This window comes from Tamandua tetradactyla, chromosome 2 (genome assembly GCF_023851605.1).
Source record: "Tamandua tetradactyla isolate mTamTet1 chromosome 2, mTamTet1.pri, whole genome shotgun sequence".
Classification (NCBI taxonomy): domain Eukaryota; kingdom Metazoa; phylum Chordata; class Mammalia; order Pilosa; family Myrmecophagidae; genus Tamandua; species Tamandua tetradactyla.
Window position 1 is genome coordinate 97335515 of NC_135328.1, and position 22837 is coordinate 97358351.

General features: G+C 42.1%; 1 protein-coding gene across 1 annotated transcript in view; it reads right to left on the reverse strand.

Moving 5' to 3' along the window:
• Positions 1-18498, reverse strand: part of DMRT1 (doublesex and mab-3 related transcription factor 1) — a 116218-nt gene extending 97720 nt beyond the window's left edge. Inside the window, exons 1-2 of the mRNA XM_077148322.1 lie at positions 17994-18498; positions 14254-14437 (exon numbers count right to left, since the gene is read on the reverse strand). Of these exons, the coding sequence (XP_077004437.1) occupies positions 14254-14437; positions 17994-18341 (532 nt within the window). The 5' untranslated portion in view covers positions 18342-18498. The remainder of the gene's footprint in view (positions 1-14253; positions 14438-17993) is intronic.
• Positions 18499-22837: the final 4339 nt, after the last annotated feature.

The following is a 22837-nucleotide window of genomic DNA, read 5'->3' on the forward strand; positions in this document are numbered from 1 at the left end:
AACAGAAAGACAAAGGAAGTATAGAAATATGAGAAACTTGGTGTTTTTCAGGATTGGTTCAAACTTAAAGCAGCAGTTCTTAATATTTCTTCGGTGACAGATCCTTTGAAGAATGAAGTGAAAATGTTGAGGCACCTCAGGAGAAAGGCAAATTCAAGAGTTTAGGAAATTCCTGAAGCCAACCATGAAGCCCAGTTTAAAAAACTTTTTACAGAATGTCAAAGAAGATGATAAAGGTAGGGTCCTGGCCAAACCCCAACCAAAACCGTTCCAGCAAATCCTAAAGAATACCTAGGGCAATACATAAAATTCTACAAAGGTTCTATGCATTAGGGTAACTTTCCAGAAACCTACAACCTCCAGATAGGTCCCTGGACCAGCTAAGTCCTGAAACCTAGAGGGCCCAGCCTCTCCAGAACATCAGATAGTTCCATTTCCCTACCCCATACTATTGACAGCACCTTCCAACGTGAAAAAGGCAGAATGGCCATAGCCCAAATACCCCTAAAGAGAGGGACAGAAAGATGAAAGGTGATGGTGGAGCTATACAGAGAAGACAGGATTTAACAAATGAATATGAATGCTGAATCATTAAATTGATATTTCTTTTAGTCTCCAGTATCTTAGAACAGCTAGAAGTAAAAATCTACAATTCTGTTATTGTAACCCATGCCAAACTCTGAAATCTGTTCTACAACTAATTGTGGTGCTGTGCTTTGGAATTTATTGCTTTTTTGTATATATGCTATTTTTCACACACAAAAAAAGAAAAGTCGATTGCTATGATAAAAAAAATATTTTATTCCTTTCAGCCTCCTATATTCTGAAGCAGCTAGAAGGAAAAATCTGGGAGGAAGGTATGGTAGCCCATGACAAACTCTGAGATCTGTAACTACTTGTTGAAGAGTGCTGTGAAGACTACTGCTTTTTTCTTTCTTTGCTTTGTATATGTTATATTATACATAAAAAAATTTAAAAAAAAGTTAAAAAAAAAAAAAAGATAGAGTCCTGAGCCTCAACAACACAACAGGCAGAGCCTTGGCTTCTTTTTCACTCCTGGGCCAGACAGCGTCCAGGAAAGCAGTCATGAGCTTGCCCTGCTATCAGCAAAGAGCCTGCTATTGCTTAAAGCATTTCAGTGCTGAGGAGCTGAACTCAGGGAAAAGACGAGTCTGGCTGCTGTCACAGGAGGGAGTCACCAAAAAATCACCCACAGGATAGCTGACCGAGCTATCCTTTCTTACAAGTTGAGCAAAGTCATGATAATTTGCCTCGGAAAGATCTTCATGAGGATAATCTTCCAAAAACTCAACAAATTAATTCATTCAACAAATACTAACAGAGCACCAGCTGGGGGCAGGGGTGGGGTGGGGAGGTGGGGCTCGGGCATTTATCACCAAAGTAAGAAGGGCATTTATCACATCCCCATAGGCATTTGCAGGCGCCTTCAGGTTCAGCCGAATGGGTACCTCTCAAGTCCACCAAATCCAGAGAACATGCAGGACTTTGTTTATTACAATCTAAAATGCAAACGTAATGCAGGTCTGTATTAATGGCTAAAATAAAACAAACGGGTAGGCAAGGAGGAAAGACTAAACAGTGAGGCAAAAAATATGACCCCTTCAGAGAAATTAAGAAAATAATAAGAAACAGATTATTAAATTTTCAGGGACTGAAAAAGCAAAATTAGGGAGGAGAAACAAAGTCACTGCAGATTAAATATGAAGAGTTTTAAGCCAATTATAAAAGATCAAAGAGAACAAGAGAGGGTAGGAGTAGCCTTACAAGTAACTGAGATAGGAGACCTTGGGAGAAATATGGCCAGAGGAAAATCATTACAGTTTACAGAAAAGTAATCTAGGGATGAGTTTAGAGAGGAATTCACTAGAGCCCATGACTAGAAGCCACAGCATGGGGACAGACATCAAAAAGCTCTTTATTTTAAAAAGGCACACAGCTCCAGAGGGAAGGCAAGTCCTGAGCAAAACAGCCAACAGGGCTGGCAATGTGAGAAGTGTAAATGGCAAATGCCACTGCCTCGTGCCACTTTCGGGTTTCTATACCATCAGCCACTGACTGACTAGGGAATCCAGCCCAGTCTGCACCTACAGGCTGACAAAGTGAAAGGGGAAAAAGAGACAAAAGTCATGGCCTTAGCAGAGTGTCACTCACTGGGCCCTTTCTGGTTTGCCCCTAATGAAAATGTGGCACTGCTCTGTGAATAATGCCAGCTCCCTTAAAGGTGTCAAACAGATTCTCCCAGATTTTTACCAAAAGGAGCTGCACTACAAAAAGAGCTAATTCAAACAATGCTAACTTTTAACTTCAATGTTATGTTTCATTTATATAGTATTTTTCAATTATATACAACCATTTACATTTATCATTGTACCATCTATAATAACCGCAGGAGGCTTCACAGACAGGAACTACTCTGCTCCTGCAGAAAGGAGGTGGCTATGACTTAGAGGGGCCCCTGACACACAAAGGGATATGGCAGTAGCTAGGGACCGATTTAAACCTAGGTCTTCTGATCCCATGTTTCATAACCTTTTGCAATGACATATAAAACCCAGACACCTTTATGCTGAGTAAGTTAATTGTGTGCATTCTGTTCTGTTTTTTAGTGACCGTTAATACAGTGGACACTATTCAGTATCAGATCCAAAAAGCCAAGGGATGTACAGAATACCACAAAGGGATCCCCATTACAACAACCAAGTAAGGCCAAGGATGATGCTGACCTTATAAAATTTTTCTTTCCAAAATGAGAGTGTACAGATCTCTGTATAACTACAAGGACGACTAAGGGCATAACTGAATTTACGGAATGATAAAATGTAATAAAATTTAAAACATAGCCCTTATTTATACTGGGCAAAGACTGGGAAGGGATGGAATGGGAAGGGAGTGATGGGAAATCAACTATTTTACTTACCCCTGTACCCGGGTACAGACTGTTTACCTGAGCTGCTGACCTGGCTTCCCACTGAACCCCAAATTACGACTATCGTGATGGTGATGACCGTGCCATGAGCACTGCCGTGGGCGGGCAGTCAGAGACCTGGCTTTGAATCTGAACCCCACCACCCAGCACATGTGTGATCTTGAGCTAATTATTGAACCTCAATTTCCTTAGAAGTAAAATGGAGAAAAGAGTTCCCGTTTTAGAGGGTTGCTATAAAGACAAAATGAGAATATAAATTTAAAAGCAGCTACGGCACTCCCTGGCGTGAAGCAGATACTCAGTAAAATCGGGATTGTAATTATTATCACCGCCTCTGAGGGCATAATTCAAAACACTTGGGAAGCAAACAAATGACAAATTTAGGAGACAAAGATTAAGCACTGCCGGTTCTGTCACCTTTACCCAAGAGAAATTAGGGGACGGCTAGTCCCAGTCCTGCTTGGGTCTTCGACTCGACAATAGTCTATTCCTGCCATTCCACCTCCTGGAAACACAGCCTAACGTGAGAATTACATTTCTTTGCTTAATCACCCTTATTAAGCTTTGCTTTTTGCAGCACTACCCAATTTTCCCTGCTCCTAGATGCAAGCTTCTTTTGTTCACTGTCAAACTCCTCTCGGATGCTGTAAATAATCCGTCTCCCTCTTTTATATTACCTTTCAAATATTCATAGACTGTTATTATCCTTCTCTCCAAGTCTTACATCATTTTTGTTGCCCTTCCCCTGGATTCTCTAGTTTTATCTACATCTTTTTTTGAGAAAAACAAACCCCAGGTGCTTCATGCTGGAAGCAGCACACTCAAAACTAACAACCGCAAGCCAATAAGGCCCCTTATTCAAAAGCCACACAAAACATTCTTTGATGTGCTTCTCACTCCTTTTCTCCTATAACTCATAACTCCATCTCCCAGATAAAAAACGAGGGAGAGAGTGATAAGGGCAATCGGCAGCTCCCTCATCAAGTGGGTGAACGGGATTCGAAGAGGTAGGAGGGAGGATGGCCGGGGGCTGCCCATGGGGCTGGACGACCGGCTGTGGCAGTCTCAGACCGCGTGCCCAGCGTGCCAGGGAGAGACGGCGGGCAACGCGCCTCGCTTCTGCTTATTCATCCTTGCCCATCCACTGCCTTCTGGATCAGTACCTGAGCAGAACCGTGTCTTTGAGATTTCCCTAGCGCTTTCTAATAGAATACCTGATTTTATTAGAAACAGATTTAACAGTGTTTTTAAAAATAAAAAGTTCTTAAAATAAATACGCAAAAAAGACTGCCTTAGACACCAGCAGACCCCCTTAGCAGTGGACAGCACTGAGACAGAGGAGTTCAGCTTCTTCTCATGTCTTCTTGACAGTGACGTCAGAGTGTCTGAAATGCTACAACATCCCTTGCACCCTAACAGATCTGGGCTGATTCCCGCACTCCCACGCTTCTTAATGTGAGAGGCATATGCCCTGGTGGTTTCTAAATATGTTCCTTCTGTCTCAGCTGTCTCAGGTTTCTACCACCATATGCCATTCTCTCAGGGACAAACCTGGCACTGGCGTGGAGAAATAACTACTGATATTCAACTGCTCACCAGGGAAAGGCTGACCTGAACACCTTCCACATCAGTGAAAGCAAATTACTTGGAAATACCTGAAGGGTAAAGTGTATCCGAATTCCATACAAACAGATAATATTTATAATAAGATTAGTCTCTAGGATCTGAATATCTGACAGACAGTAAACCCCAGTTTTCAGAAGAGTGATATTGAAATGTCTAGACCGTGATACTGGGCAGGACTGTGAGATGATTTAATTACCAGTGCCTTTCACTGAACCTGAAAGCTGCTCATGGCTAAAACGGAACTGAAATAAAAGCTGGAAGAATACAAAGAACACAAAGGTTTTAGATGTTCCTCGGCCATTTCCACTTGGCCTAACAAAGGGGATCTGCTAATGGGGACCTGGAAGAGCTGCCACCTTCTGCTCCTCTGCTTGGCCTCTAAAGAGTGTGATGCCCAGGGCTCAGTCCTCGGACACCTCTTCCCTGTAGTCTGTCTCCCGTGCATCTCATTGAGTTCCACTGCTTGAAATATCAAGTATGTGTGGGGGGGGGGGGGTGCAACTCCTATCACAGACAAAGGGCTAAACTCCATAATAAATCAGGAACTCCTAGATATTGGAGGGGAAAACAAATAGAGAAATGGACAAAGAACATCACAGATGGTCCAGAGAAAAAGAAATGCACACAGCCCCTAAATTTAAGAAATGATATTCAACCTCACTTTTTAAGGAAAAAGTAGATTATAAAATATACTGTCTGTATCAGTTATGTACTGCTGCATAATAAGTTGCCACAAACTTAGTGGCTCAAAACAGCACAAATATATATTCTGTGGGTCACAAGTCTGCCATGGGTCTCACCAGGATAAAATCAAGGTGTTAGTCGGACCAAGTTCCTTTCTGAAGGCTCCAGGGAAAAATCCATTTCCTTGCTCTTATTCAAGTTGTTTGCAGTATTCAATTCCTTGTGATTATAGGACTGAATTCCTCACTGGCTGTCAACTGAAGGCTTTTCCATTTGTAGAAGTCATATGCATTCTTTGGCCTGTGACCCCCTCCCTCCATCCTCAAAGCCAGCAACAGCAGGTCAGTTCCTTCTCATGATTCAAATTTCTCCAGCCTCTTCTTCCATCAGGACATCTCTGAGCCTAGAAAGGTTCTCCAAAGTTTTTAGGGATTCGCATGATTACTCTGAGCCCACCTGGAAAATCCAGGATATTCTCCCCATTTCAATATCCTTGATTTAATCACATCTGCAAAGGCCCTTCTGCCATATAAGAGAACATCTTCACAGGTTCCAGGGATGAGAAGGTAGACATTTGGGGCGGGGGGCTGCTATTCCGCCTACCACATGGGCATACGACTTCTTCACCTGTTGGACTGACAAATCCTAAGAACAGCCTAGCTCTGGCAACGCTGTGGAAGCTGCTCTCTGGATGGAGTGCCACTGACAATATCTACCAGTACCATCCATAAATTTATCTCTACAACAAACTCCGTGTCCAACCACTTCCTTCCGTCGCTACTACCGCTAACCCTGTGCAAGCAGCTCTCTCCTTGGCGTGGGCAACTGCACAGCCTTCTAATCGACCCCCACCCCACTCCACTCGTGTCCCTTCCAACTGCACTCCACACAAGAGTAGAGAGATCTTGTAGGAAAGTCAATCCGATCGCGCCATTCACTGCTCGGCACTCCGAGGACTTCCCATCACACTCCCAATAGAGTCCCAAAGCTTCCCATGGCCCACAAGGCCCTGCGTGACGCAGCCCCCACCGCCGTCTCCCCCTGGCTCCCAGGCATCCAGCATACCGGCTGCCTTTCTTCTCTAAGCTCATTCTCCCCTTGCTGGTCCTCCCCAGATCTCCACGGGAATGGCTTATTATCATTCAGGACTGGCTCCAGTTTAACCTCCTCAGACAGGCCTTCCTAACCTGACCACCCCCACCTACAACAGTCACCATCCCTGCAGACAGCACCCACCAACCTCTGTGGTCTTCCTCCATAGCACGTACACTTCCTGACAATATCTTGCTTATTTATCAGTGTCCTTGTTTACCACCGTCTCCCCCCTAGAACCACAACACCCATGGGACAAAGGTGTTTTATATACTGCGGTACCTCTGGGCATACAACAGGGTCTGGCCCCATGCAGTCAAGAGAAGTTTGTGAATAAATGAATGCGTGCATGAAAAATAAAAGGAAGAAAGGGAAGGAAGAAAGAAGAGAAGAGGAAATCTTGTTCAGACAGCAGACTCAGCAGCAAAGATGAATTCAGTTCATTCTGGCAAACATTTATCAGTGTTTAATGAATCCAATCTGCTTCACTAAATTAATACATCTTCTGTATTTTAGATAACCTCTTAAAACTCAGAACCAGAGTGAAGGGTGGCACAAAAAAATAAGGGAATAGTTTTACACGTGCTGAAATCAATATTAAAAGTCATCTATTGGTATACACGGTATTGAACTGATAACGGATGACTGGGCAAAATCTAAGAATTCTCACTGCCAATAAACATAAAAAAATCTGCTATTACTATAATATTTACCCGATACTTTTTTTGGGGGGGGCACAGGGGGTGCATGATCTGAGAATCAAACCTGGGTCTTCCACATGGAAGGCAAGCATTCTACCACTGAACCACTTAATTGATACGCTTTTATAAAAAACAAGCAGGCTTTAGGAACCTAATGTATTTTTTTTGAAAAGTATGTTTGCTGGTATTGTACAAGAAGACAAGATTGCAACTGTGAGGTCTGCCTACAGACATGAGACGAGGGTAAATTGGGTTTGAAATGTAATCTGATTCTGCAACAGTGATCAATATTTATGGGACTTTTCTCAGGGGAATTAAAAAGGTTATCGCGTTGAAATTTTGTATAGGTTGAGAAGACATCTTCAGGCTGAAGCAGAAATTCAGATCTGCATTTGTACACTTGCTAATAACAACCCTTAAAGGGAGCTGTGAAAAGTCAAAAACCAATAAGAGAGCAGCTAGAGCCACGGGAGTGGGGGGTAGGGGGCACTTCTTTGCTACATGATACAACCAAGAGCACTCCCCAGGCTCAGAGCCTGGGTCATATGGCAGAGGTATGGCATGTATAGCATCCTGTATAAGGTGTTAGTTTACATTTCCCTGCTTCCCCCCACTTCCTATGAACTTCAGTGCCTTAAGAGATGTCAGAGTCCCTATCACCCCAGAGGCAAAGATTAAACCCAGTGTATAAAACGAAAAGAAAAGTCAGTGTTAAAGTAAAAGATTTGGGAGCTGGAAAGGAGAGGAGGAAGAGAGAAAAGAAAGGCTGCTGCAAGAAAGAAAAGGACTCATCTCATCTCAAGTGAATCTACAGGGGATTGCAAACACCACAAAGCTTTGAAAGGAGCTGGGCTGCAGAAAAGGCTGCCCCCAGTCAAAAGTAGTTAGTAAAACAACAGATGGGACAGAAAGATGTCCCCAGGACCCAAAGAGCTGTATGTGGCTAAGAAGATGGTCAACAAGACGATAGGGGAAAAAAATTAAAACTAAACCTTGGGGAAAAAGAAAAAGTTATCCAGAAATCAGCAGATAAACAAGAATACATGGTTGAAGGACTACAGGGGCCTGCTGTCGAGCAGACAGATAAAAACGAAGACAATGGAGAGCTTCTTGACATTCTAAAAGATCCCCCAAGGCAGCACGTGCATGGCCACATCACACGACGACAACACCCAGCACCACCATCCATGGCTTTCCAACATTGTGATCAGCTGTGACAGTAAATCTCAAGGCAGTCTTTGTGAATGACCTTCCTTCCAATGTTTACCTGAAGGACAACTGTCCATTCTCACCAACTCTCAGGCTTTCTCTTTTGCTTTCCCCATTAGAGTAACAGCGATCTTCCATTTTTCAGAAATTCAAAGATAAAAAATACTGTTGCCAACTTTTCAGAGCAATGGTTTTGTATTCCTCGTTTTGAAGAAACTCATGTCACCTGAGGTTTGAAAAATTGCTTCAGCCTTTCCTAACGGAGACCAGTATTTCTATCAGCCGATAATACGGCTACAAGAAAGCAAGCCCATCCCCAAATCCCTCTACGAAATGGTCTACTTCTCCAAACACTGTTCCTTTCACTACAAACTGTACGTGATTATGAGGAAAGTAAGGAAATGTTTAAAAGACTAAATATCAACCTATTTCTAGTGATAGTAAAATGCAAACCCTAGAGAATCCCTTAGGACCTGGTCATCAAAGAGACTTTCAAGTTAGTTCTGTCTCTACTGTGTTTGCCAGAATGGTGGTATCTCACCTTTAAAATTAAAAAATCTTAAGTTTGAAGTTTCTGGAGCCCTCATACATGGCTGGTGAGAATGTAAACTGATGTAGCTGCTTTGGAAAACAGTTTGTCAGTTCCACAAAATGCTAAACATAGAGTTGCCATGAAACCCAGAAATTCCACTCCAATGTCTGTACCCAAGAGAAATGACTACATGTCCACACAAAAGCCTGTACATGAATTTTTTTTTTTTTTTTTTTTTTTTTTAAAGACAGAGAGAAGGAAGGAAGGATAGAAGGAAGGAAGGGAGGAAGAAAGGGAAACATCTTTAAACATTTTCTTATTTTATTATATTTTGTTTGTTTGTTTGTTTTTTACATGGGCTGGGGCCGGGAATCGAACCGGGGTCCTCCGGCATGGCAGGCAAGCACTCTTGCCCGCTGAGCCACCGCGGCCCGCCCTGTACATGAATTTTCACAGCAACATTTTATTCATCACAGCCCCAAAGTGGAGACAACCCAAATGTCCATCCACCAAGGAATGGATAAACAAAATGCGGCATATCCATAATTGGAATGTTGTTTGATCATAAAAAGAAATGAAATATTAACATATGAACCTTGAAAACATTATACCAAGTGAAAAAAGCCAAACGCAAAATGTCACATATTATATGATCCCATTTATAAGTAATGTCCTGAATAGAAAATCCATAGAGATGGAAAGTAGATTAACAGTTGCCTAGGGTTGGGGACAGGGGACATGAGGAACAGCTGCTAAGGGGCACAGGATTTCTTTCAGGAGGCAACAAAAATGTTCTAAAATCAGAATCTGGTGATAGTTGTAAAGCCCTGTGAATTAACTAGAAAGCAGTGAAGTGTAAACTTTAAATGGCTGAATTGTATGGTACGTGAATTATATAACCGAACGTAAAAATTAAGTTAGAATTTTTACCATTTAAAAAAATCCAGATAAATATGTTAAACATCATGAAACAAAACTGCACATTGAACATCAATGATCTCACGCTCCGATTTGTGCAAGTGGGTTCTGTTCACTAATTTAGAGTTTTAAAACTCTTCTTCAAAGATAATCTTACTATTCGTTAATTCAGCAAAGATCCTGAGTCTTCACTAGAAAGCCAATTACTGTGCTGGGCACCAGATGAACAAAATGTTGAACAAAATACAAACCCTGCCTTTAAGGATCCCATTTTCACAAGAGATGCATAAATGTAAACTAGATAATAACTGTAAAATGTTCTCCATGTGTTTAACAGACGCTGTTATAAAATGAATTTGTGGTTTTAAACTCTGTATTTACCTTTTTGTAACTAATTATTTTCTAAATTTCCTTTCTAGACAAAGGTAGACTAGGAGGCCACCTCCTGTGTAACTGCTTTACTGAAATACCATCCAGAGAATTTCTATCAAACCAATTCAAGTGCTGTATTTGACAGGTAAGCAAAAAGTGCCCTTGAAAAAAATAAAACTGAGGCATTATTTTCTTAAAAAAAACAAGCTATCAATAATAATAATAATAATAAAACAAGCTATCAAAACCATCAGTCTCATTAATCTTAAGCGTTTTCTTTCATTCAAGCCTCCAAATGTTGCATCAATTTAGGGGGGGTTGCTTTTTTGGATATCCTGGAAATTTCTTTGGCTTGGAAAATAAAATTTGTGACTGCTTTGATCCAAAAGTTCTTTTTTTGGCATGGGCAGGAATCAGGATTCGAACCTAGCTCTCCAGCATGGCAGGCAAGAACTCTGCCTGCTGAGCCACCATGGCCCACCCTGATTTAGAAGCTTTTTAAACCAAGCATCTACAGAATTTACTATTCTACTTTAAGTTGAGAGCTCTGTAAATCAAATGGTGCTCGTCTCACAGAAATGGCCAGAATCCTTTAAAATAAACTCCCAATCCAGTTTGGATATAATGTTTTGGTTGTTCATTTAAATGAAGTGCATCTTTACATACAATACTTGAAAACTGCGAAAGTAAAACTGAAACGACATTCTTAAATTTAAATAACTCAATCTCTTCAACTGCTAAATTTTCATCACCCACATTTCTTACCAGGAAAAACTGCATGTGGACAAGAAACCATTATCAAAGGACCATTTTCCATGTCTGTGAAGCTTTTTAAGCACTTCAAAGATACACAATAAAATGTGTTCCCTACTGATGTGTGTTTTGGCTGCATGCTGAAGCGGAATTACTGCAGAGGAAGAGAAGTGAAGGAGGCGCCTCTCTGTTACTAGGCACGGACAGGGCTGACCCTTCCAACAGCAGGTGAGTAAAACGGGGCCATGGGCAAGACCCAGTCTGAGTCCTCAGGTCTGAGAAGGCAGGAGGTGCTCTGCTCTGGGGGAGTGTGCATGTGAGCGTGCATGGAAGCCCAGGCTGCTTCCAAAGGGAGGGTCCCAGAGAGATAACATTCAGGTCCTTACTGACAAAGACATACGCAGAACCAAATGATCTACAATGCAACCCTTCATCTGACAGTTTCTGGACTAAAAAAAAAAAAAAAAAAAAAAGTAGAGGCAAGGAGCTATGCAGATATCAGCATAAGTACTGAGTAAAACAACATTTCACTGGCTGTAACACGAGGCCGAAGGAAAAGCAAAACATAAAATAAAACAAAAAGGGGCCCAACATATAACCCAAATATTCCCAAAGATTAGGAAAAGACTCAAATGAGAAAGAGGAGTTAGAACAGAGAAGATAGGGTTTAATAAATGAGTATGACTGCTGAATCATTATATCGATATTTCTTTTTAATATTCTGTATCTTGGAGCAACTAGAAGCAAAAACCTGAAATTGTGGAACTGTAACCCTTACCAAATGTTGAAATCTGTTCAATAACTACTTGTTAAAATGTACTTCAAAATTCATTGCTTTTTGTATTTATATTTCACAATTTAAAAAAGGGGGGTGGCCCACAGAGTTACTGGCTGGAGTGATGAAAAAGTTTTTGGAAATAGATGGTAGTGGTGGCAACAGAGCGTGGTATACGTAATTAATGCCACTGAACTATACATTAAAAAGCTGTTAAAATGGCAAATTTTATGTCATACAAGTTACCACAATAAAATTTAAAACAAAAGCAAAGAAGGGTCCAAATCTACAAAGAAAAAGAATACCTAGGCGACTTTTTTAAAAGACTGTTGATAATCTTTGAAATTTGTTTAAAAGTTTATGCTAAAATCCAAAAAATAAAAACACAAAGAAAATGCTGAAATTGCTTAGTTTGTGTAACAGCCAAAAAAAAAAGCTCATCTATTTATTTTTTCCTGGGTGCTCCAAAAATAGTTGGGAAGAAAGTATTTGCTAATCAATGGTGCCCCTGTTAACATCTGATCCTGGTAATATCAGAAAAAGCTATGAATAGAGTGCTCTTTCAACAAGACGTTTCTTTCCCAGTAATAACCACAATCATAGGTGAAAATAACAAAAATTTTTTACACCCATTATTCAAGGAAGTTTGGTCAATGACTCAGGACCGTAGAGACTTTCTCCTAACAAACACTATACTATTCAGAGCAGCCCGTTTTCCATTAGATGAAACAACAGCTTGGTAAATTCAATTTCCTTCACAGAGTCCTTAGAATGTAGTTAATAATCAAGCAGTAATTCTTGGGCATTGCTCACTCTTCTTTCAGGAGGCAAAAGGAGATAACTAAGAGACTTCAAGGGCATAGAAATCAATTAAATTTCACCAAGCTACTGGCCTAGGAAACATTACACATTAGGTATTAGAAAGGAGAAAGCTAGTGACTTGCCACCTATGTGAGCCAGAAGGCTGTAATTCTACTATTCTACGACAATTCCTATGACTTTCTCCTCTCACTAAAAGATTTGGAACCCTGGCCTTCCACATCTATATAACGGAACACCAGGCCATCACAACGATAACATTTCTATATGGTGATGTGAAAAGATCTCCAAGCTCTATTAAATGAAAGGGAAAAAAGCTAACTGCACGTGAGTGGGAATAGTACGCTCCCATTAAGTTTACATATATACGGAAAGAAAAAAAAGGGTAAAGAAAGAAAAGGACAGTCCACATAAGTTTCAATATGCAGCAAACAATCCCGGAATGACATACACAGAGAGCTGCAGGCTGGTGCTGGAGGAATAATGAGCTTTCACTGAATATTCCTTAGCATCCTATAAACGTGTACCATTTACCTGCATAAAGTTAAAAATAATTTTAAATAAATTCTGGTCTCTAAAAATTTTAAATTAGCTACATATTTGGTAGTATCAAGCTCTCTAGTAGCTGGACTCCATTTGCTTCATAAAAGCTTCAGGTCTCTCTTTAGTCTGTCTCCCTCCCTTCCTTCCTTCCTCTTTCTCCCTTTCTCACTCTCCATATTATCTATTTTCCTTCTACTGGTATTTCTGTTTTCCTCTTCCTCACTCAGTCCCTGGAGTTATTATCGATCCCAAGTCAAGAAGTTTAAGTCCTGTAATGAGGCTGTATGACTGTGTCCCAGAGACGAGGCGCCTAGCAGATCACATCCCATCTTCTTCTGGACGGCAAAGTCTCCCGGAGCCATGCCTCCCACCAGCCTGAGCAAATGAGCCCAGACACATCACTGGCTTCAACACTCCCTTTGAGTGTCCAGACCCCAGAATGACTTCACGGTCTATCAGTTCCAGAGGCAAAGACAGGGAATCTGGTCACAACCTCCTTGACCCTGAACCTTCTATTTCGCTCTCTTGCTGCTTCGGTTTGTAACTTTCCCTATCACCACCCTGAAATATCCTGCAAGAACTTCTTTGTCATTCTGAACTCCAGCTAGCCCGACATCCTTCTCTAAAGCTCTCTATCTTGGAGCCTCCCATCAAATTCTGACGTTGAACCACATCCCTTCCACCAAGGTGAACTGCAGGACAGCAGGCAACACCCTGAGTCCAACCTCCAGTGCCTGACAAAAGACCCAGCATTGGCATTTATCTATCACCGGCCTGTCCCTGTACTTCCTTCTCCTGAAGACAAGTGGCTACAGCCCCGTGTGCCCCTAACATTGTTCCTATTTGTCCTCTGGACCTAAATTCCTTCTGAGGATTAAACCTCAACCCCTAAACAATCACAGATATTTACTTTTCAAAGCAAAATGCCATTCGCCCCACAGCCTCTCTTCACAGGCAAGTGAAATGGAAAAATCATGGGTTTTGGGACCACACCAGCCTGTACTGAATCCCAGCTCAGCCAAATTTTATTTGATGGCAATTTCTTTACTATTTACTTTGATCTCCTTACCTCTAAAATGGGGATAATAATTGCTACCTCAGAAGTTGCTTGTGAAAATGAGAGGAGTTACTCCCCTATGTAAGGTCTGGCCCTGGGATTCCACTCTTTCCTACTCTGAGCTCTGAGTGGCTTAGGGTGGTCCTGAGACCGCTTTTGTCACCGCAACCGTTGCTCTTCCCTCCTCCTGTCCACCCCTGCCGTGCCCCGCAGGCCCCAGGTTACCTGAAGCTGCAGTGGTGGGGGTGCTGGCTGGCGGTGGCTGCGAGGAGCTGCTGCTCTCCGTCATCAGACAAGGGTTGCTGCCGTTGTTCTCTCTCTTGACCAGCAGCTCGGCCGCACTGGGCAGTGGGATGGGGTGGCTGATGCCCAGCTCCTCCTCCTGGGCCTGCTGCCTTCTCAGGGCCACCTGGAAGCACAGGGCAGCAGGTCACCCTCCAGCCCTTTAGAATTGCTTGTGCAGCTTCACCAAAAACACAGGAACCCCATTCTTCCCCAGATGCAATGATTCACTAACTCCAGGGGTGAGGTATGGGTATCACTAATCTCCTTTGAAAGCTACTCAGGTGACTACGATGTGCTACCAAAGCTGAGAAATGGTTTAGAACAAATTCTGGCTCATAGTAGGTGTTCGAAAAAAAAGTGTTAAACAAATGGGCGTGTGGAATAACAGGAAATAAGCCTGGCCAGGGAAGATCAGGAAAAACTGTAGAGTCAAACAAGAAGAGGAGTGCAATACTTAGAGTAGAAAAAGTCAGAAGCACTAATGGATTAGGAGGGAAGGAGAATGGGGCCACTCATTCCTTCGTCCTACAAATAAGTAAAAGGCCCTGTACTGGGAACAGTAAGATATGGTAGGATTCATTTACCTCATTGGAGGAAAATTGTTCTCCAAATGTAGAAAACGAATTAATTCAGAAGAAATTTTACTCCTAACAAAAGGAGCCCTCAACTTAGAGAAAAACAACTAAACTTAATCACTCATTTAAGGTTAAATAATTAAACTTAAATCTTGGATTTTCTATTACTAACCAAGAGGCTAACAGACAGATTATTAACGATTTTGTCAGAAATAATAATAATATGTAAATTAATTTTAAACAAGGTACTCTTTCTGTCTAAAATAAGAAACAGGACACAAGCAAACATGAACGTACAATACAAGGCAAAATGTGATAAACAGTGCAAAAGTGGTGCAAGCCAATCTTACAGAAGACATTCAGAGACAGTGGTGTAATTGACACATAAGACTCAGCTAGAGAGGTGGTATCTGAACCCCACCATGATCATAGGATGAGTAGGACTTAAGACAGGTGAGGAAGAAAGGACAGAACAATCCAGAACAAGGAGCTCAGGAAAGGCAGGGGGTACTTAGGAAACCTCAGAGCCCTGCTTCCCTAGCATGGAGGGAGGGCGTGGGGAAGTAATGGGGAAAGAGTTCTGGAATCTTCCATTGGGAGAAAAGCCCTGGAGGGTAGAGAGGCTGGAGTGAGAGAAGGGGAGAAGATTTGGGTGTGTGATATTTCAGGCAGGATGCAAGGGGAGTTCCCACTGAGGGCTGAAAAGGATCTAACCCACCTCAGAAACTCTTCATTGATCTTCTTTTAAATAACATTGTTAAAAGTCAGAAAGAGATGCTTACAAGGAAAAAAAAAGGTATTTTTGCTTACTTCATCCAACAACAAAAAAAGAGACTTTCTGGTGAAATTAACTATTGGTAACAATGAAATTTTAAGGCAAGTGTCTGTGCCTCAGAGGCTCAAATATAAGCCAAACTTTGAAACTGAAATGGCAAATCAGAAACACAACTACCATTTATATTTTGTTATAGGAAAAATGTTCTCCAAATGTAGAAAACTAATTAATTCAGAAGAAATTTTACTCCTAACAAAAAGAGCCCTCAACTTAGAGAAAAACAACTAAACTTAATCACTCATTTAAGGTTAAATAATTAAACTTAAATCTTGGATTTTCTATTACTAACCAAGAGGCTAACAGACAGATTATTAAGGATTTTGTCAGAAATAATAATATGTAAATTAACTTAAATACTGAAGTATGTCAATGCATACTTACATTCTGATTTACACTAATCCTATGCACACGCAAAGTGCAGAGGGTATTTATCTATAGCATAAACCAAGGACACTTTCACAAAGTTCTCAGGGTTTTCTTCTTTAGGACACCGTATTTAAGCTGGGAGGAGACAATTGATTAAAAATAACGATTATTATCTCTAAAATCATTTGCAAACTATTTGAGAACGCCCCCAAATTGCTGTTATTTGAATTTTTAAGGATTCATCTACCACAGAACAAGCCTTCTAGTGTGGAAAATACTGATAATTTCACATTTTTAAATGAATCCTGAGGTGCTTTTGCATTTAACTTAGCAGTCATTAAAAAAATTAGTTTCCCTATTAATAAAGCTTATTCAAAATCAGTGCCTCCACAACAATAAATATTTCTACTACATTTTAAGGAAAACTCTCCCCTAGAGCATATTCTCCACACCAAATATTTAAACCAAAGACTCAAAATTCAGGATTTTTCTACCTATAAACATAATTTAAATGTCTCTCTCTTTTCTTTCCAGTCAGCTCATAGTGAGATATTTTAATCTTACACCCAGAATATTCTTCCCATCCATTATAAATTAAGCTAAACACCTATGGGGAAACTAAGGAAACCACCTTTATTTTCATGCCTTCACTTGCAATCTGTGAAAGCTAAATGCATCTGGTTTAAAACACATTTTCTAAGACCCGATGTACACAAAAAGTGCATCATCTTTATAAGGCTTTGTAGTCTCGGTTCTTATCTAAAAACATTTTCAATGGAGGATATTTACATCTTCTTAATCAAAAGTAGCATATGGTTAGTGAACATTTCCTTGGTATCTTTTCACTTTAAATAACCTGTTTTAAGAAGATGAAACAAGCTTTAGCTGGAAAGAATGTATTTATTCTCTTTTAAAAGTCCTCTTAGTGTACCAAAGAGGTTAACTTTGCGTTAAGAGGCTGAATTACTAGCCTGCTTAGGGAGCGTTTTTTTTTTTTTTTTTAAACCAAGAACGAGAGTCACAACCTCAAACCGGAGCATATTTTTTTTCCTGCGCATATTTTTAAAAAATAAGTGCTGCTTTAAAATTTACAAGAGAGTAACCTGAGTTGAGATAGTTTTCTTTAAAAGAAAAACGAAATAAAATTCCCATCGTGCTCAAAATGGCTGAGGAACGCAGCCTCGATCTACCGGAGACGAACACGAAAAGTGCGCCAAGAAAACAGGAAGGCCAACGCCACGTTGGCGTCCATTACATGGAATTTTCCAGAAAAGAAAAGAACACAAAACTTCCCAACATGTTCCCCCGTATAAGCAGCAGGGGACTAACCGAAACTGCGCGGGGACCCTCGAAATGCCCCCCCGTAAGCACTTTCAGCTCCTGAACCCCGCAACTCTGCTGGGGGCGGGGTCTGGGATACCCGCGACGCGAACCCCGCAACGCAGCTCTCCGCTCGGCGGACGGAGTCGGAGATCCCGGGGACCCCTGAGGAAGCGAGTCCCCACCCCACGCACCGCAACTCTCCCTTAGGGGGTTGCATGGGAGATCCCGAGTATGAACCCCCCAACTCTCTGCGCGACCGACGGGGTCCGAGATCTCGGAAACCCCCAAGCCAGCAAATCCCCCAACTATCAGCTCGTTTACAAGCTCAGGGCTCCCGAGTGGAGCGAACTTCTGGTGGGACGCGAGGTCAGGGATCCCCAGAAGCCCCGAACGGGCGAACCCCGCAACTAACTCTGCGCTCGACGGGTGGAATCTGAGACCCAGCCAGCGCGCCGCGACCGTCGGCGGACACCGCCGCGTCCCTCCGGATAACCGACTCCGCGTGGCGCCGTTCAGGCAAGGGTGGATTTTATCCCCCAAATTCGCGACCTAACCCGGGTTCCCCCGACGTCCACACTCACCTGCGCGGCCATCACGCGCTGCCTCTCGGCGATCAGGTTGCACTTCTTGCACTGGCAGTCCCGCCACATGCAGAAGCGCTTGTGGCCCTTGAGCGGCGACGCGTAGCCGTGGTTCCTGCAGCGCGCGCACTTGGGCAGCCTCGGGGACTTCTTGGTCGCCGAGCCCAGGCCCGACGCCCCCGAGCCGGAGCCGCCGCCGCTGCCCCCGGCTCCCGCACCCGCGGCGGTCCCCAGCAGCGCCCCGGCCGCTTTCCCGAAGCCCCCGGCCTTGCCCTGCGGCGGCGCCCCGGGAGTGTGCGGGGCCTCGGACGGCGCCGAGGGCTTGTTGAATGCGTCGTCATTGGGCATGGTGCCCCGAGATGAGCAAGGACTCTCCAACCCGGAGACGCCTGCAAGAGAGGCGAGGCTCCCAAGGAGGAGGCGCGGGAGGCGTGTGCGCTGCAGCCGAAGGTGCAGCTCAAGTGGCGAAGTCGGGACACGCCGTGCGCAGAGTGGTGGGGGGTTGTGCCCTTTTTTTTTTAACTTTTGGCGCGCGCGCCGCGGCGCAGAACTCTTAGATACTTTTCAGAACATTCCTGGGACTACCAGGGCAAGGGAGAGGGGGAAGGAGCGCGGCCACGCCCACCGACCCCCATCGCCCGCCGCTGGGCTCCTGCTGCGTGCAAGCTGCACAGGCTGCAAGCCTCTAGGACGGTGCTGAAGGGCCGCTGCAAGCTCGCTGAGAGGTGCAGAGCGTCCCGGGAACGGCGTGACCCCCGTGCTCTATGAGGTGCCGAGGCTGGCTGCAGGAGCAAACTGCACGGAGGGAGCTAGGCTCCCCAGGTCAGACGCCCAGCAGTGCATGCTCCTTGGAGGAGGTGCGAACCTTCTCTAGCTCCCTCCCCCACAATGAGGCCCATTCTCCGAGTTTGATAGGGTGGGCCTTGGTAGAAGCCAAGTGGGAAGTGGCTTCTTTCTTGCTTAAGAGAATAAAATATTGGATTGAAGACCTGAGAAAAGAGAAGTTTCTGATTTATATCAGCAAATAAGACCCTCAGTGTGTGGTACTCAAGTGCACCAAAAATTTCTAAGTTTGCACCTTTCCCTTCTCAGGGAGCCCTTCCTGCCCCTGTGTTCATTTGCTCACAGGATTTCTACCTCCTGGCTGCAGATAACTTTCAAAGCTATACTTTCCCTTATTGCTTTTACTTCAGGCCCATATAGCTTCTTGCCTTTGAGGTAGCTTGATTTAGGCTCTGCAGGCTTGTGAAATTCAGCATTAAAAATAAATAAATAAATAAACTTTGTGATGGGAGGTTTACATGGGTATAGACATTTATTAAGCACTTTTTAACATCTGTGCAATTCACTGTATGTAATTAATTATGTGCCCCCCTCAAAGTCATTTTCTGTTTCCCAAGGTACCCATCCCCAGCCTTGTTTGTCTTCTTCCCTCCCACTTCTAACAGCAAATCATCCCTAAAGCCTGCTGATAATCTCCTCTTATAACAACCCCCCACCCCTCCCCCATCCCCCCACTCCACCCCCACCCCATCCTCCAGGTCAGGTTAAGCCACCCTTCACCTCATGTCCGAATCTCTGCAGTTGCTTCTACCTGGTCTCTCTATTTCTTACTCATAAGTATGTTCCATGCACACAGTAGCTGGCCCCTCCATGACTTAGTATGGCTTTCCACATGCAAAACAAAAGGCTGGGTCTTACACCTTTGAATAGTCTCCCTCTACATTTCTCAGCTTCATAGAGATACTTACCAGCGTGGATGAGTTCTTTGCTAGCCTCAACGCCATTCCCTAACCTTGCAATGGCCATTATCCGTCTAGGGCTGCTCTTACCCTCCACTCTCCTTACTTTGCGCCAGTATTAGTACTCTGGTTCCAAATTCTGAGCCCCTGTTCTAGAGCGTTGTATCTCCAAAGGAGCATAGCTACCCTACTTGGTTTCTCATTAAAATGGTCATCTAGTGTCCATCTCTTTCAGGGAGTTTAGCAGGATTCCCCTGGGCTCTGAAATCCTCTAATCTGCCTTTCCTATCCTTGTTCTGAGGCCACTGTTAAACGTTCTTTCTCTTAGCCTGGACTTTCTCTGTTAGTTATTTTGTCAGAAAAACCACGTTCTAAAGAAGCTTCCTGCTTTACACAGTTCCTCGTACCCTACCCCTCAGGCCAGTGAAGCTTTATTGCTGCCATCTATTCCATTCTGGAACCTGTTCAATGATAACCACTATTTTGTCCAGGAATAGCCTCAAAGCTTCCATTAAAGCATGCCAATTGCTATCATCCACTAGTAACTTTTCTTTTTCTATGTTGGCATTTTAATACATAATCTGGGGCTGAATCATTCCAAAGGACCAGTCCAGTTTGGGAGAATGAAGTAGATGCAGGAAATGGCAGCAGTCAGAGCCCAAATTTCAGGAAAAGTGTGTTTGTTATAAGCATCACATTACTAAAATCTGTGGTGGAGAGACTTAAGCCTACGAAACAGTTGGAGTTAGGATTCTGTGTGACCAAGCAATTGAAACATAAAATGTTGTGAGGAAATTAATGGCCTAGTAAAGCTTTTATTCACAAACCACAGAGGAGGTATCATATAAGAGAAGAGCAGAAAGGGAGATGGAAATGAAGAATGAAGAATCCAAGATTAAATGATATTTTCTGGATATTTTAAGTAGCCTACCCTATTGTCCTCTTTCTCCCCTCTTTTCAGAGACCAAAGCCGTGCAAGATGATGATGCAGATCTGTATTCATTGATTTAGAAAGATGTCCAAAATATGGTAATAAATGAATAAAAAGCCAGCTCTAAAACATCATGTGTAGTTTAGGCAAAGACTTCTTAGATACGACCCCCAAAAGCACAAGTGATAAAAGAATACATTGATAAACAGGACTTCATCAAAATTCAAAATTTTAATACCATTAAGAATGTAAAAAGACAAGCCATAGACTGGAAGAAAATTTTGCAAATCATCTACCTGATAAAGGATTTGTATCCAGAATATATAAAGAACTCTTACAACTCAATAATAAAAGGGCAATCCAATTTTTTTAAAAGGCAAGAGATTTGAATAAATGTTTTGCCAAAGAAGATATTCACATGGCTAATATGCACATGGAAAGATGCCCCAATATCATTAGTCATTAGGGAAACAACACATCAAAACCACAATGAAGTACACTTCACACACACCAGGATGACTATAATCAAAAAGAAAGACAGTGACAAATGATGGTAAGGATTTGAAAATGTTAGACCCGGCAAACATTACTGGTGAGAATGTAACATGTGACCCAGCAATTCCACTCCCAGGTATCTACCCCAGAAAACACATGTCAACACAAGGACGTGTACAAATGTTCGTAGCAGCACATCTATGTTTCTTTATTGAGAAGCAATCTCAATATCTATCAACTATTTAACGGTTAAACAAAATGTGACATAGCCATACAATGGAATTATAACTGACCACAAAAAACAATGAAGTACAAACATACAGTACACATGCATGAACCTTGAAAACACTATGCCAAGTAAAAGATATCAGAAGCAAAAAACATATTGTAGGATTCCTATTACATGAAATGTTCAGCATAGATTGCCCAGGGTTGGGGATGGGAATAGAGAGTGAGTACAGCTGGGTACAAGGGATCTTTTGGGGGTAATGGATTTCTCTAAAATTAGATTGTGGTGATGGTTGCACAATTCTGTAAACGTATGAAAAGCATTGAATTGTACACTTGAAATGAACCCATTTATGGCACATATAAATTACACCTCAGTAAAGCTGTGAAAGGTTTTGAACTTAAACAAAAAAACAGTATAATATGATTCCATTTTTGAAATAGAAACTAATGTGTTTATACCTGCCCAAGCAATTATTCATTTCTTCAGAATGATAGAATTATGGGTGATTTTCGTCTACTTTTTTGCATTAACTGTTTTTTTTAACCCTTAGAAATTATTTTAATTATCAGAAAAAGAACAATAACATTATTTTATTGCTGATAAAATATAGTATATTAATTAAATGCCTAGCTTTGAATGCCAGCTGTGTGACCTTAGGCAAGTTGATTAACATCTCTGTGACTCAATCGTCTCATCTGTAAAAGGCAGTTAGTTGTTTAGGAATGGATAGAGGTGATGGTAGCACCTTATTGTGAGTGTAATTAACAGCACTGAATTATGGGTATGATTGTGGTTGAAAGGGGGAACTTTGGGTCATGTATGTCTCTAGAAGGAGAGCTAGAGGATGAAAACGGGACTATTTAACACAGTGAACCCTGTTATGGTGATGACTGGTTAATTGCACAAATATAAGAAAGTTCTTACATGAAATAGGACAAATGTATGTGTTAATAATAGAGTATTATATAGGAAAAAAACAAATCTATTACAAACTATGGACAATAGCTCACAGTAATATTGTAATATTCTTTTATCACTTGTAACAGAGGTACCATACCAATGCTAAGTGTCATTAATAGGGGTATATATGGCATGTGGGATTTTTCTTTTTGGAGCAGTGAAAATGTTCTCAGGTTAATTGTGACGATGAATGCACAACTCTGTGTCTATTCCAAGAGCCACTAAGTGTACACTTTGAATGGATTGTATGGTATATGAATTTTTTTTTATGAAGGCAGTTAGCAATAGATACTACCTCAAAGGGTTGTTAGGAAAATTAAGTGACTTCTTATATGTGAAGCACTTAGAAAAGTGTTTAGTACTTAGTAATAGTCGTGTTATTATTAATTAGATATTGGAAAGAAAAAAGAGTGTGGTGAAAGCACAGTACAAGATACATATATATATCTCCTGTACCTTGAAAGAACTTATGGGGAAGGAACGC